The 12,108-nt window shown below is 38.6% G+C and overlaps 6 protein-coding genes across 20 annotated transcripts; 3 read left to right on the forward strand and 3 right to left on the reverse strand.

Moving 5' to 3' along the window:
- The first annotated feature begins 168 nt into the window (after window positions 1–168).
- On the forward strand, window positions 169–4,717 carry LOC104726933 (zinc finger CCCH domain-containing protein 67). Of its 12 annotated transcripts, none has more exons than XR_015572795.1 (10): window positions 206–802; window positions 1,188–1,253; window positions 1,743–1,862; window positions 1,948–2,259; window positions 2,373–2,645; window positions 2,858–3,130; window positions 3,363–3,495; window positions 3,597–3,908; window positions 4,004–4,117; window positions 4,207–4,717. XR_015572795.1 is itself a non-coding variant. In XM_010445907.3 (6 exons), the coding sequence occupies exons 1-6, from the start codon at window positions 386–388 to the stop codon at window positions 3,020–3,022; spliced, it is 1,353 nt and encodes a 450-aa protein (XP_010444209.2). In that variant the 5' UTR covers window positions 169–385; the 3' UTR covers window positions 3,023–3,287. The 12 variants fall into 12 exon arrangements, 1 of the variants encoding a protein (XP_010444209.2); XR_015572788.1 differs by having other exon boundaries at window positions 3,363–3,469; window positions 3,976–4,065; XR_015572790.1 differs by having other exon boundaries at window positions 3,491–3,640; window positions 3,750–3,908; window positions 3,976–4,065.
- On the reverse strand, window positions 3,778–4,544 carry LOC104726935 (RPM1-interacting protein 4 (RIN4) family protein). 2 transcript variants are annotated; one of them, XM_010445908.3, is made up of 3 exons: window positions 4,464–4,544; window positions 4,139–4,351; window positions 3,778–4,040 (listed from the first exon to the last, which is right to left on the reverse strand). In XM_010445908.3, exons 1-3 carry the CDS (start codon window positions 4,470–4,472, stop codon window positions 4,017–4,019), a joined length of 246 nt encoding a protein of 81 aa, XP_010444210.2. In that variant the 5' UTR covers window positions 4,473–4,544; the 3' UTR covers window positions 3,778–4,016. The 2 variants fall into 2 exon arrangements, with proteins under 2 accessions (XP_010444210.2, XP_087332015.1); XM_087475889.1 differs by lacking the exon at window positions 4,464–4,544 and having other exon boundaries at window positions 4,139–4,372.
- Window positions 4,718–5,098: 381 nt separating the features above from the next.
- LOC104726936 (uncharacterized) lies at window positions 5,099–7,423 on the forward strand. Its single transcript, XM_010445909.2, has 10 exons — window positions 5,099–5,271; window positions 5,349–5,374; window positions 5,536–5,626; window positions 5,726–5,935; window positions 6,035–6,157; window positions 6,270–6,327; window positions 6,454–6,527; window positions 6,693–6,781; window positions 6,876–6,949; window positions 7,129–7,423. The coding sequence occupies exons 1-9, from the start codon at window positions 5,197–5,199 to the stop codon at window positions 6,943–6,945; spliced, it is 816 nt and encodes a 271-aa protein (XP_010444211.1). The 5' UTR covers window positions 5,099–5,196; the 3' UTR covers window positions 6,946–6,949; window positions 7,129–7,423.
- Window positions 7,316–9,213, reverse strand: LOC104726938 (Radical SAM superfamily protein). Of its 2 annotated transcripts, XM_010445913.3 has the most exons (3): window positions 8,200–9,213; window positions 8,022–8,107; window positions 7,316–7,919 (listed from the first exon to the last, which is right to left on the reverse strand). In XM_010445913.3, the coding sequence occupies exons 1-3, from the start codon at window positions 9,006–9,008 to the stop codon at window positions 7,477–7,479; spliced, it is 1,338 nt and encodes a 445-aa protein (XP_010444215.1). In that variant the 5' UTR covers window positions 9,009–9,213; the 3' UTR covers window positions 7,316–7,476. The 2 variants fall into 2 exon arrangements, with proteins under 2 accessions (XP_010444215.1, XP_010444214.1); XM_010445912.3 differs by having other exon boundaries at window positions 7,316–8,107.
- LOC104726937 (uncharacterized) lies at window positions 9,206–10,062 on the forward strand (the record flags this gene model as incomplete). Its single annotated transcript, XM_010445910.2, has 2 exons — window positions 9,206–9,669; window positions 9,743–10,062. Coding segments are annotated over 2 exons (603 nt in total), but the record flags the coding sequence as incomplete, so codon positions are not given.
- LOC109124726 (nucleoside diphosphate kinase II, chloroplastic) lies at window positions 10,052–12,103 on the reverse strand. 2 transcript variants are annotated; one of them, XM_010445914.3, is made up of 7 exons: window positions 11,642–12,103; window positions 11,410–11,466; window positions 11,223–11,309; window positions 11,016–11,096; window positions 10,806–10,918; window positions 10,663–10,712; window positions 10,052–10,339 (listed from the first exon to the last, which is right to left on the reverse strand). In XM_010445914.3, exons 1-7 carry the CDS (start codon window positions 11,942–11,944, stop codon window positions 10,272–10,274), a joined length of 759 nt encoding a protein of 252 aa, XP_010444216.3. In that variant the 5' UTR covers window positions 11,945–12,103; the 3' UTR covers window positions 10,052–10,271. The 2 variants fall into 2 exon arrangements, with proteins under 2 accessions (XP_010444216.3, XP_010444217.3); XM_010445915.3 differs by having other exon boundaries at window positions 11,410–11,463; window positions 11,642–11,934.
- Between the last annotated feature and the right edge of the window lie 5 nt (window positions 12,104–12,108).

The raw sequence follows: 12,108 nt of genomic DNA on the forward strand, positions 1-12,108 counted from the left end.
TGCAAATTTCAAGTACCGAATATCAAAATTCTATAATATGTGCGAGCCATGAGACAACTTCAGGGTCTTAATTGCAATTTTGAATAAAATATATATGCGCGTTTTAAAACTTAAGAAATATCAGGTTATTACACGATAGGTACATAATTTCACTCTAAATTCTCACTTGTGTCTCTTTATAAAAAAGGACGAAACTAACCCCCATAAAGCCAAAAACGCGATTGTAAAAAAAAAAAAAAAAAAAAATTAAAACTTTGATTGTTTCTTCTTCTTCTTCGGGTCTCTTCGTTTTGTTTCCTTACCCTTTCTTTGATTTGATCTTCTCTTCTCGGTTGAAATTCTTTAGAGATTTCTGTAAAAACTGTAATGTGATTTCGAGTAAATCATGACCAAGCCTGAAGAAATTTCCGACCCGGATCCGAAACAACCGTCTCGATCTTCCTCCGATGAGGTCACCGTCGCCGTCGCCGATCGGGATCGTTCTGATCAAAATCAGGTTACTGAGGAGCTAAGTGATCAATTTAGGAATGTGGGTTTGGATGATGATTCTGCGAATGAGCGGAGTGTGCCAATTAGTGGTTATGAGGAGGGTAATGTAGAGACGGAGTTGAGGGCGTTAGGCAACGATCAGAAGGAGGAGGAAGAAGAAGATAGGAGCGAGCGTGAGAGTAACGTTGAGAAGAGAATGATTGTGTATCCAGTGAGACCTGATGCAGAGGATTGTTCGTTCTATATGAGAACTGGGAGTTGCAAATATGGATCAAGTTGCAAGTTCAATCACCCTGTTCGAAGGAGACCTCAAGTAATTTGCTTTTACTTGATCATCTCTGCATGTTTATTATAAATTCAAATTGTGATAGAGAATTTCAGATTTTGTTTGCTCTCCTGAGATGAAACTGATTCTTAATTGGGTGGTTTCTCTGTTGAACTTAGGCAAAGGAGAATAATAATAAATTATGTATGTGGCGTATCAGTCTTATGTTTATTCAATCAAAAGGGGAAAGCCTTGATTTAGATTTATGTTTTAGTTTTGAGTTGCTTCGTTTTCTATTGCTCTGCCTCTGCTCTTTTGGTTTAGGATTTGAAATTGTCTAGGGAGAGTATAAGAGGGAAAAGGAGTTTATATAAAAGGAAATGATCTTCTTATATCCCCCTTTTAGCTATTCTAATGTTTTGTTTATTGGAAGATTGGTAGGGAGAAAGTAAGGGAAAGGGAAGAGGATGTGGATAATCTGAAGTTGATGGAGTGCAAGGTTTAATTTCTTTCCTTTACTCTGTAATGGCGCAGTCTTTTTTTTATATCATTTATGGTACTATGCTCACACTTCGTTCAAACATCTTACACTTGTATGCTAGTCGGGTCATGTTATTGTCTTATACTGTGATTACAATAGCTTTCTCAGTTAAGAGAATTGTGTATTTGCCAGATAGTGAACAATTAAGTTTTCTGGTGTGGTTATTCTTTTGTACATGGAAAATTCCTTGATGCTTTAGGTGCTCTTGGTTTGTAAAAGGTGGATGATAAGTGTCTTTTACTTAAATCCAAATATATATATATATATATATATATATATATTATCATGGTTTATGGAAATAGTATATCAGTCTCTCAGTTTCTATGGGAACTGCACTCTTTAACCTCCCTTGTTTGTGTTTTTTTATCTCCTTTTATTCCCTTTTATTCCCTTTTAAATTCTGTCTTCTGATATCCTACACATGCCCCTTAATTCCGAGGTTTGCAGTACTACTTCAGGACTGGAGGGTGCAAATATGGAGAGTCTTGCAGATTCAGCCACATGAAAGAACAGACTTCTCTGGCCTCACGACCAGAGCTTAACTTCCTTGGCCTTCCTATCCGACCGGTATTCCATTAATTGGTTTACACGCTCTAGAATTATGTTTATAACAGCTTTATGGATAAGCTGTAATAGTGTAAGCTATTGACAGGGAGAGAAAGAGTGTCCTTTCTACATGCGCAATGGCTCCTGCAAGTTTGGATCTGACTGCAAATTTAATCATCCTGATCCTACTGCTATTGGAGGAGTTATTGGAGGAGTTGATTCTCCCATGTTCCGTGGTAATAACGGTGGATCCGTTGGATCATTTTCCCCGAAGGCCCCACCACCCCAAGTAAGTTCAACTTCTTGGTCTTCATCGAGACATATGAACGGTACTGGTACTGCTCCTTTTATTCCAGCCATGTTCCCTCAGAATCGTGGAGTTTCTTCACCTCAAGCTTCAGAGTGGAATGGGTATCAGGTAGTTAACACCAGCTCTCCCTTTGCATTACTTATTACAATGCATTTTTTCGCTTTATGTTGATAAACAAGTATAGTACTTTACTTTAAAGTTAATAATTTTTATCTGTGTAGGCGTCTTCTCCCTATCCACCGGAAAGGAATGTGCTTCCTCCTTCCACATACTCGATGAACAATTCAATGGCTGAAACTAGTACATTCTCACAATACCAACAGCAGATCTCTGTTGAAGAATTCCCAGAACGTCCGGATCAACCAGAGTGCACTTATTATCTTAAAACTGGGGACTGTAAGTTCAAATATAAATGCAAATACCATCATCCGAAAAATAGGTTGCCGAAGCAAGCTCCCTCCTCTTTCAATGACAAGGGCTTGCCCCTAAGACCTGTGAGTTTTTTTTTTCCCCATGCTGTTCATTTGTGCTAATATTAGAAGCCACCGAGAAAAATTGTTCGTAAAATAGAATTTCTTCCCGCCTTGCTGATGCTACAGAACATGATCTTTCTGGTGAATTTGTTTCAAGACAAGATTTATGATCAATCACACACTTCTCTTATTCACATCTAAACCCCTTTTCCTTTATTTCTATATACTTCCAGGATCAGAGCATGTGCACACACTACAGCCGATATGGCATCTGCAAATTTGGTCCAGCTTGTAGATTTGATCATTCCATACCGCCTACATTCTCGTCTAGCAGCTCCCTAACGGTAGAAGGTCCTCAACCTGGTGCCAACGGGAATGAAGATGACAGCTGGCATTAACATCACATGAACAGAAGCCTGCGTAGGGGATACTTTTTTCTTTACCATCATAGGCTTTCCAGTTCTTAGGATCAATTTCTTCTTTTGGGTTTGGAGTTTATGAGAAAGGTAAATTATAGTCTCCAAACTATATCTATCTGTGGCAAATCAATGCTTGTTTACAGGATTCTCACCGAATAATTTTTGTTCTCTCTGTCTCTTTAACTGTAACTATCTACTCTTTCACTCTAAGGTTCAGTCTAATGGAAGCATGACCTGTTATATGTTTTGTACTTCTTCCGTTATGTTGGTGGCTCTCCTCTGAAGTAATAATTTTGCCTGGCTTTGTTAATCTTGCTAGAATGGAGAACCAAACAACTACATTATATTATCCCAGATAGCTATGCCTGCTTTTTTGTCAGAGAACACATGTTTCTGCTATGATCGTCTGGTGCAATGTCTTACGAGGTGTTCACTTTTTTTGAACAGAAGAAGTAAACATGGCCTCGTATTCTTTCAGATAGATGGCGGGATCAAATCTTGTGATCCCAGTTTTCACAGATTCTGTTTTCAGCGGTTATTTTTTTTACTGCAGATTCTTCAAGTGTCAGCTCTGAAACCGCAATCTAACCTTATAGAGTTAAGCTTGCAACCTCGTCTCATAAAACTCGAATGTTAATTTTGTTAGAGGTTTGGGAGATTGAATCTATTGGAAGTCTTACTATAATCTTGTTTCATCGATATGAAGAATAGCATCAGAACCAAGTTGTTGGATAGAGTCAGAAGATACAATTTATATCCATTGTGGGGCAAAATGTTGGCAAGGCAAATAAAAAGAAAGGAACAAAAAAGTATACTGAACAAGTATAATATATATCAGCAGAAGACAGAAGAAGAAAGCTGAGATGTAATGGTCTTTAACCCTTTTGTAATTCACTTTGTTTGAGATCATCTCTCTGCTAACAATTCTTCAGGTTCGCTACGCCTTCTCGGATTCTTCAGAAGATGGCAGGATTTAACGGAAGCAAAACCATTTATTCTGCGCAGAAAACATAAATCAGGTGGTAAGCAATCTGAGTTCATTGGAAATATATAGAAAAATAAAAGTTGAAAGTGGTGAGAAAAAAAGTAAACAACCTTAGCTTTTGGGTTTTGGGAATCATTGTGATTGTTTTGATCGGAGTTTTGGTTTCTCTGAGGTGTAGCCATACTGTTAGGGCCAGCGCCGGATGCTTTCTTGGTCTTCTTCTCGTCACTAGCTTTGCTGAAAATGACAGTGAATCCTTCTGCTGATGCGGGATTGTTCACATCCCATTCACCAAACTTTGGCAATGGCTTCCCTTTATTTTCCTGCACCACAAAACAGAACATTCACTAGAGATAAAGAAAAGCTAGAGACTTTATAGGAGAATGAATCATCATCATGCATGATGCACAAAAAAAGAGAGATTGTTGTTCTTACCGTCGCCATTGTTGAGATCAAAAAAGCAAGTAGGAAAATATCAAGATCTTGAGACGACAGAGATAGAAATGTGGGAGGAGAGAAAAGGGAAACGTAGTTGTAATATATATATATATATATATATAGAGAGAGAGAGAGAGAGAGAGAGAGAGAGAGAGAGAGGCCAAGGGAGTAACATAAGAGGGGAACACGTCGTCGTCATCTCGTCGTTGACAACAGCATTAACCAAATCAAACTTTTCTTTTTTTTTGTTCCATCATACATTAAACATTTCTTTCTTTCCCGCGTAATTTCACCCCGACCGTGTGTACTAACCTAAATAATCATTTTTAAAAACAAAACTTAAAAAAGGTTTCAACAATCATCCCTATACATAATAACGTGCCTTGAATTGAAACAATACCAAAAGTCCAAAATACATATAAACGTGGTATTATCATTGAGAAAGCCTTTTACAAGCAGATTTGCTAAATGGTTGCAAAGAATTTTTTATCAGCTAAGTAATTCTGTACTTTACTCTTGGGTAAATAAATAAAATAAACATGTAGTGAGAGCCCAAGAGCGTGTTGTTGGGCTTGGGCCTAGTAGAGTGTCTCGAAATCTCTCTGTTTGGATGCAGTGATATATCTCTCTCCATCACCCAAAAAGAAACACAAAATAGAAATATTTGCAGAGAGAGAGGAATTAATTTCCCGGCACATCAAAAAAACTTAATCGCTACTACAGTTGTTCGATGGGAAGACTTTGGGCATCATCACTCCCCGTGACTCTTCTTCTTCTTCTTCTTCTTCACCAATCACTCGCTCAGGTTTTTGAAGCTCTATTATTCATTGATTCAGCGATTTTCAATTCTTTTTAACGCTTCTTCTGATCTCTTATTTGTAGGGATTCGAAGAATCTGAATCTAATAGGTCAGTCTCTCACAAATCCCACTAGATTCAACTCTTGTCTCTGTACTAGCAACAAAAAAAAAAAAAAACAGAAACTTTCAACTACTCTTGTTGTAGTTTTGGTGTAAGATTTATTTTGCAGCTGCTAATAATATTTGTTTTGTCTTGTAATGGAATGATAGATTGGTTAACGAAGAAGTAGGAGGAGGTATTGCTCCAGAAATACATTGTTCCCGAGAAAGAAGTCGAGCTGCTTGGCAGATTATTCAAGATGTAAATTTAGACTTTTCACAAAATATTTTGAGTTTGGTTTTGATTTCATCAGGTTAAGGCATTTGATTTTTTATTGATTGCTCATACTTTGGTCTGCAGTATTTGACGCCGTTTGTGGAGCGGGAAAGATATCAAATTCCAAAGACATGTAGGCTTCATCCTGATAATGATTTATACAGAGATCAGGAACTGCACAAGATTCATGTCGACATCTTCGAATGGAAATGTGGTTACTGCAAGAAAAGTTTCAATGAAGAGAAGTTCATTGACAAGCATTTTGCCACTAGACATTATAATCTTTTGAATACGGTTTGTCGATTCTGTTTACCTTTTGGTCTGGCTTATGTGTGTTTTCAAAGGAACCCGCTTTTGAGACTGATTACTAGAAAACTTATTTGAATGTTTCAGACTGATACAAAGTGTTTGGCCGACCTGTGTGGTGCATTGCATTGTGACTTTGTATTGAGCTCTAAGAAACCCAAGACCAAGTGCAACCCTGCAGCTGTTGCCAAAAACCGTCATCTCTGTGAGGTTGCTTTCTTTCAATATTCTTTGCTTTTTCTGCTCTGGATCCATCCATGACATCTTGATACTCTACTTTGATACTAAATGTACTTGTTTCTTCCTTCTTTTGTTTATCTAGAGCGTTGCCAATAATTGTTTCCCAGTGAGTCAAGGTTCCTCAGCTAGCCGTCTTCATGGTACGTTTCCTTACTGTGAGGCCTTCCAAGTGAATCTTTGCTTATTGAGTACTATATGTTTCTCAAATAAGTTCTCTCAAGTGTGCCTAAATCATCCTCTTTGGTTTTGATATTTCATGACTGAAGAACACTTTTTGCGTCAATTCTGTGATGCTCATACCTGCACTGGAAAAGATAAACCGTTTCCTAGAGGAGGCAAGGTAAGATCTGTGAAACCGTTGGAGTCACTTATGTGTGCTAAACGAGCTTGTTAGTGATTTCTTGAAGCAAATCTGTTTCCATTTTTGTTTTTTGTTTACCATAGTTAGCCAGGAAAATTAATATATTAGTTTACCATTAACATCTGGCTATGCTAATACGTGCAGAAGAGATCAGGTGTCTTCTACCTCGCCATTTCAATATTGACCTTGATGCTACTCCCACTCTTTTATCTTCTAGTCTTCTTACATCAAAGGTACCCGTATCATGTTACTTGTTTTTATTTTTCCATCATTGCTTGTTCTTAAAGAAGTCTTTGGTCACTTTGTTGTTTCTATTGTCTTTAACAGAGAAAAGAGAAGCGGAACACAAGAGTTGCGTCGGATTATGAAAAGTGGAAAGAAACCAAAACCATCATAAGATGGTAACCCACTCAAACATTGGCTTATTACATATGTACATATGTCATTCTCTAGACAGCCTGAGAATCTTGCTGAGCTAATGTCTACTATTTCTCTTTCTGTAACATTGGCTTAGTATATATATCGAATCATTTTCAGTTCCTAATGTCTACTCTTTCTCTTTCTTTAAAATTTTGTTCAGGTGAGCTTCAGACTGCTCATGAGAGAGAAAAAGGTGTTCAAATATTGGTTTGGTGAATGGTGACGCACAAATCTTCCACATTACTTCTCCTTTTCAAGCCAAATACTTGCGGATTCCCAAAAGAGAGTGTACTTTGTGGTTATGAAGTTAGTTGCTATGGATATCAGATGGATTACACACTGTAAGATTGTAGAAACAGATGATCCGTCCACAGAAGTAGGATTAGTGATTAATTCCTCTGTAATTCTATCGACCCTTCATACATATCAATGAAAACATCCAATTTGAAACACAATCTATAACAGTAAGGATGTATAAAAAACCTTTCTTTGTTAGTAGCTTCAAAGTTTAAGGAGCTACCACGCCAAACGCTAGAGATATCAACTCATTAGAGAGGAGGAAACCATCTGGATCTTTCAGCCTAAGGTACCTCACATGATCCTCAATCTTCACCTCATCATTTGCAGCTAAGGTTTTGACTTCATCACTCGTCACTTCTCTTCTCATATCATCCAAACAAACAATGTGCCCACTCTCCACATAAGGCTCATACACTTTACAGATCGAGTTCACTACCTCACTGCCAAAAGCTTCTCCAAAGTCCTTAAGATCAAGCCCTTTAGATGTTCTGAAAGATAGCATTAAGATGTCTGTCGCGACATCCTTAAGATCAACATCACCGTTTCCACACCAGTTTGCTGCACCATTCTCCAAGTCAGCCACGTAGTTTGTGTATTCCTTAAGCCTCTTTGGCCTCGAAAACCTCAACCCTCCAACATAACTCGCTGAACCTAACCCAAAAGCGTAGAAAGGTTTGTTTTTCCAGTATATTAAGTTGTGTTTGCACTTGAAATCACCTTTTGAGTAACTGCTGAGTTCATAATGCTCATAACCTGCACCACGAAGCATAGATGATGCTGTTTTATAAAACTCCGCAGATTGTGTTTCTGAAGGAAGAGGGGATTGTCCTGGAGTGTACCTACACAAGTTCATGAAACCCAAATTAGTCTCTGTTAAGATTACAATCAAAATCTAAAGCATCAGTAAGCATAGTTTGGATTAAATACTTACAAATTTCCAAACTTTGTGCCTTGTTCCACTTGGAGATCATATACAGAAACATGATTGGGCTGTGAATCGATAGCTAATCTCAAACTCTCTTCCCACATCCCCAACGTCTGGTGAGGCAGAGAAGATATAAGATCCATACTCCAATTCTCAACTCCACACTCTTTAACAAACTCTATTGCCTCGTACACTTGAGAGACACCATGAGCTCTCCCACAAGCTTTCAAAAGCTCATCTTGAAATGCTTGAACACCTAAAGACACTCTGTTGACTCCCAAATCCATCAATTCCTTCAGTTTCCGACCATCAAACGTGCCTGGATCCATCTCCATTGATATCTCAGCATCTGGACTCAACCCGAAATTCAAACTCAATGTTTCGAGAACCAAAGAAACAAGCCTCGGAGGAACAAGAGAAGGCGTCCCACCCCCGAAAAACACAGTCTCTAGATTCGGGTTCGCATCAAAATCAGTTCTTGTCGCTTTAATCTCTCTAACGAGGAGATTCACATAGTTTGTGATACGTGGGTCATCTTCTTTTCCTTCCTCGTAGACATTAGAAGAAGAGCCTAGAGCTAAGATTGGGAAGTCGCAATAATGGCAGCGTTTACGACAAAACGGAAGATGAACGTAGGCAGAGGTTGGTGGACCTTGGTGTAAAGTAGTAAGATTGGTTGACGCATTTCGTCGAACACTTGGTGTAGTAGTATCATCTTGAACAACAACCTTATTAAAAGCTTGAAAAATAAATCTCGATGTCTTGGGTTTACCTCTAAACGATGAAAAAATCGGAGAAATCTTCGTTTTCAACATAATTACTAAAAACAAACCAGAGAAAAAAAAAACAAAGAGATACAGAGAAGAAGACTCAAAGAGAGAAGCTTCAAAGATCAAAGTTCACTGGTCTCGTTTATATGCTTTAAAACGCCGTCGTTTTAGACAGAAACCAAACTAGTTAAACCACTCTGCTTATTAAACTAATTACTACAATTAAGATTAAAAAACATTATAATAAGAATGAAACGAGTTTTCACTTTATTCAGACAAGGGACAAAAAATTTATAGCTTCTCTCTCCGACCTCCTCTCGTCTCTTCTCTCGGCGAAACCACCACCGTCTCCGTCGAGTCTGAAACCTATCGCGCTTCTTCCGTCTTCCGTGTCCGCGAGATCATCATCATTGCAGTGCTCGTCGATGACGACGAGGGTTTTAACGGCCGGTAACGATGACGTCAGCAACCGCGTGGCGTATCCTTCGCTGGCGAATGCGAATCTCGTCTTTTTCAAGTCTGGTTACTACAACGTCGAGGTGGTGCCTAAAGAAGGCGAATCGGAGGAGCAGCTGGTGAACGATTTCAAGAGGTCGTGTTTCAGAGCCGGTGTGTTGCAGGAATCTCGAAGACGACGATTCTTCGAGAGCTCTCAGGAGAAGAAGAAGCGTAAGACTAAAGAAGCTGCTAAGAAGTATCGGAAAAGGTCAGATTTTTTTTTTTCTTCTCTCTAAACACACTTGAAGAAGAAGTTGAGTCAATAGATTTTGATTTGACAGGAGACAAATCCCTAAACCAAAGCCACAATCAACTTCAGAAACTCACAAGAGCAGGAATGTATCCAGAGAAGACGAAGAAGACGATCACTGGGAACTTCCTCCTGAGGATATTGAGATTCCATATACCAACCGGTCTTAGATGTGAACAATCTTATGCATTTTGTAAAGCCACTCTCTTGTCTTGTAGGTCTGCACATCCCTTCTTTTGATGTTCTTAGTAAATTGCTCAGTGTAGGAATGAAGATGAATGATTTTGGAGATGTTTCTGTAACGTTGAACTAAATGCAGATGAATCTATAACTCGAGATGTTTTTGTAACAGAGAATCAAATGCTTATGAATCTATAACTCAACTGGATTACATGAGAAGTGATCACTTAAGATATGAGAAGAAATAGGATAAGCCATAAATTGGCAGTTAGGACATTGCCGCCAAAATCAAGAGCAAAAAGACCAAAGCTCATTCTCAGTGACAAGAAAGATGTCAAAGAAAATTTAGACCATTATAATTGAATCTGTCTTCTCAGTGATCACTCCCTTAGCCATGAAGCTAGAGCTGAATCCCACTCGCATAGCTCGCCTTCTTTGAACCACAGAGCTACACCAAAACCACAAGAGCCAAAAATGTCAGCAGATGAAAACCAAGAGTTTAGCAAAGAAAGGAATGAGAATACTTGGCCAAACTAAGACAGTCGTTCTACCATCGTTCTTCATTGTTATATACACATTTAGCGAATCTAAACACGTTGTGTAGTGAAGTATTATCTAATTGTGCTATGTGTTCAGTGTATTTGAAGAACGAATATGGACCACGTTGGTTTGCATACTAAACCAAATTCTATTAATGCCACTAAATTAGCGTACTAAATGTCTCAATGATGAAAGATGGGTGATCGATGTTTAAGAAACAAGAAATCTCACCAATCTCACGCTTGCCGTTATCAGGACTGTCACTACCATGCACTATGTTCCTGCAAATTGCATAATGTAATATATACACCATGAGATTCATCTTAAGTGCTTACTACTTTCAAAAAAATTTTAAAGATAAATAAGAGTCCAACCTTCCAGTTTGTACAGCAAGATCTCCCCTTATAGTACCAGGTTCAGCTTGGAGAGGATCTGTTTTCCCTATCAGCTTCCTGGCTGAAGCAACAACACCAACACCTTCCCAAGCCTTCACAAGATTAAAAACATCACAAGCAATTAATCAATCTAATTTTACTAGTTGAAAAACCGAGAAAATGAAATAGGAGTATATTGATAAGCCGTACCATACACACAACTGGGCCTGAAGTAATGTACTCAATCAGGCTAGGAAAGAACGATTTAGCACTAAGATCCTTGTAATGTTCCTGCCAACACAAGATTATTCTGTCAATCAAATTAAATTGTAAGTCTTGATCTAGTCAAATCACCTAACCTCATTAAACTACTGATGATATGATCAATTACATAAGTGAGTAACGAGAGTATCAAACCTCAGCCAATTCTTTTGGGCACTGAAACATCTTAAGTCCAATTAGTTTAAATCCCTTCTTCTCAAAACGAGAGATGATTTCTCCAACCTAAGAACATCAATACAGAATTGTAAGCCAAAATACTTATCACATTCAAACTCTCCATACAGAATTTGCCTAAAAAAAAACGAGAAGCAAAATAGCTTACAAGGCCTCGTTGTATACCATCAGGTTTAACCATGATATAAGTCTCTTCAACTTCCTCCTGAAAACAATACAGAACAACGTAATAACAAGCATCAAAATCCCAGTAAATTGCAATGAGTTTCATCAAATTTGAATCCCAAGCTCCTGATTACAATCATTACTCGGTGAATTTGAAAACAAATACACAACTAAACCAAACTAAAAATACTAATAAGTGAAGATATTATAGCTACCATAGAAGCGACAAGGTGAGGGAGGAAGATTCCGGAGTCGGCGGAGCTGGAAGCGCGAAGACGGCGGCGAGGCGATGAATCGCGCGAGAAGAGACGGAACTGAGGACGAAATGCGGCTAGCTCAGTGCGTAGGTTAACCTTGGCCGGAGAGCAGTGTGGATTGAAACTTGCCGAGTTTCTTGCCGGCGGCGAAGAAGACAACGACGACGAAGCGACACAGAGAGTCCATTTACTAACCACAGCAGCGACTCCCACCATTTTCTCGCTTTGTTTCAGCTTCTCACTGCCCTTAGCTTCATTCATCTAATAAGAAGAACGACGTAAAATGACATACTTACCCTTTATCCAGAATCGTAGACGATTTGGGTTTAGTTGATCAATTAAAAAGTATAGGGGTCAGAACTCAGAAGTAATAAATGTGATCTCGACTGAGAAAGAAGAAGTCTCGTTTTAATGGAAAACAGTCT

This window comes from Camelina sativa, chromosome 11, assembly GCF_030686135.1.
Source record: "Camelina sativa cultivar CO46 ecotype springtype chromosome 11, ASM3068613v1".
NCBI classification, from domain to species: domain Eukaryota; kingdom Viridiplantae; phylum Streptophyta; class Magnoliopsida; order Brassicales; family Brassicaceae; genus Camelina; species Camelina sativa.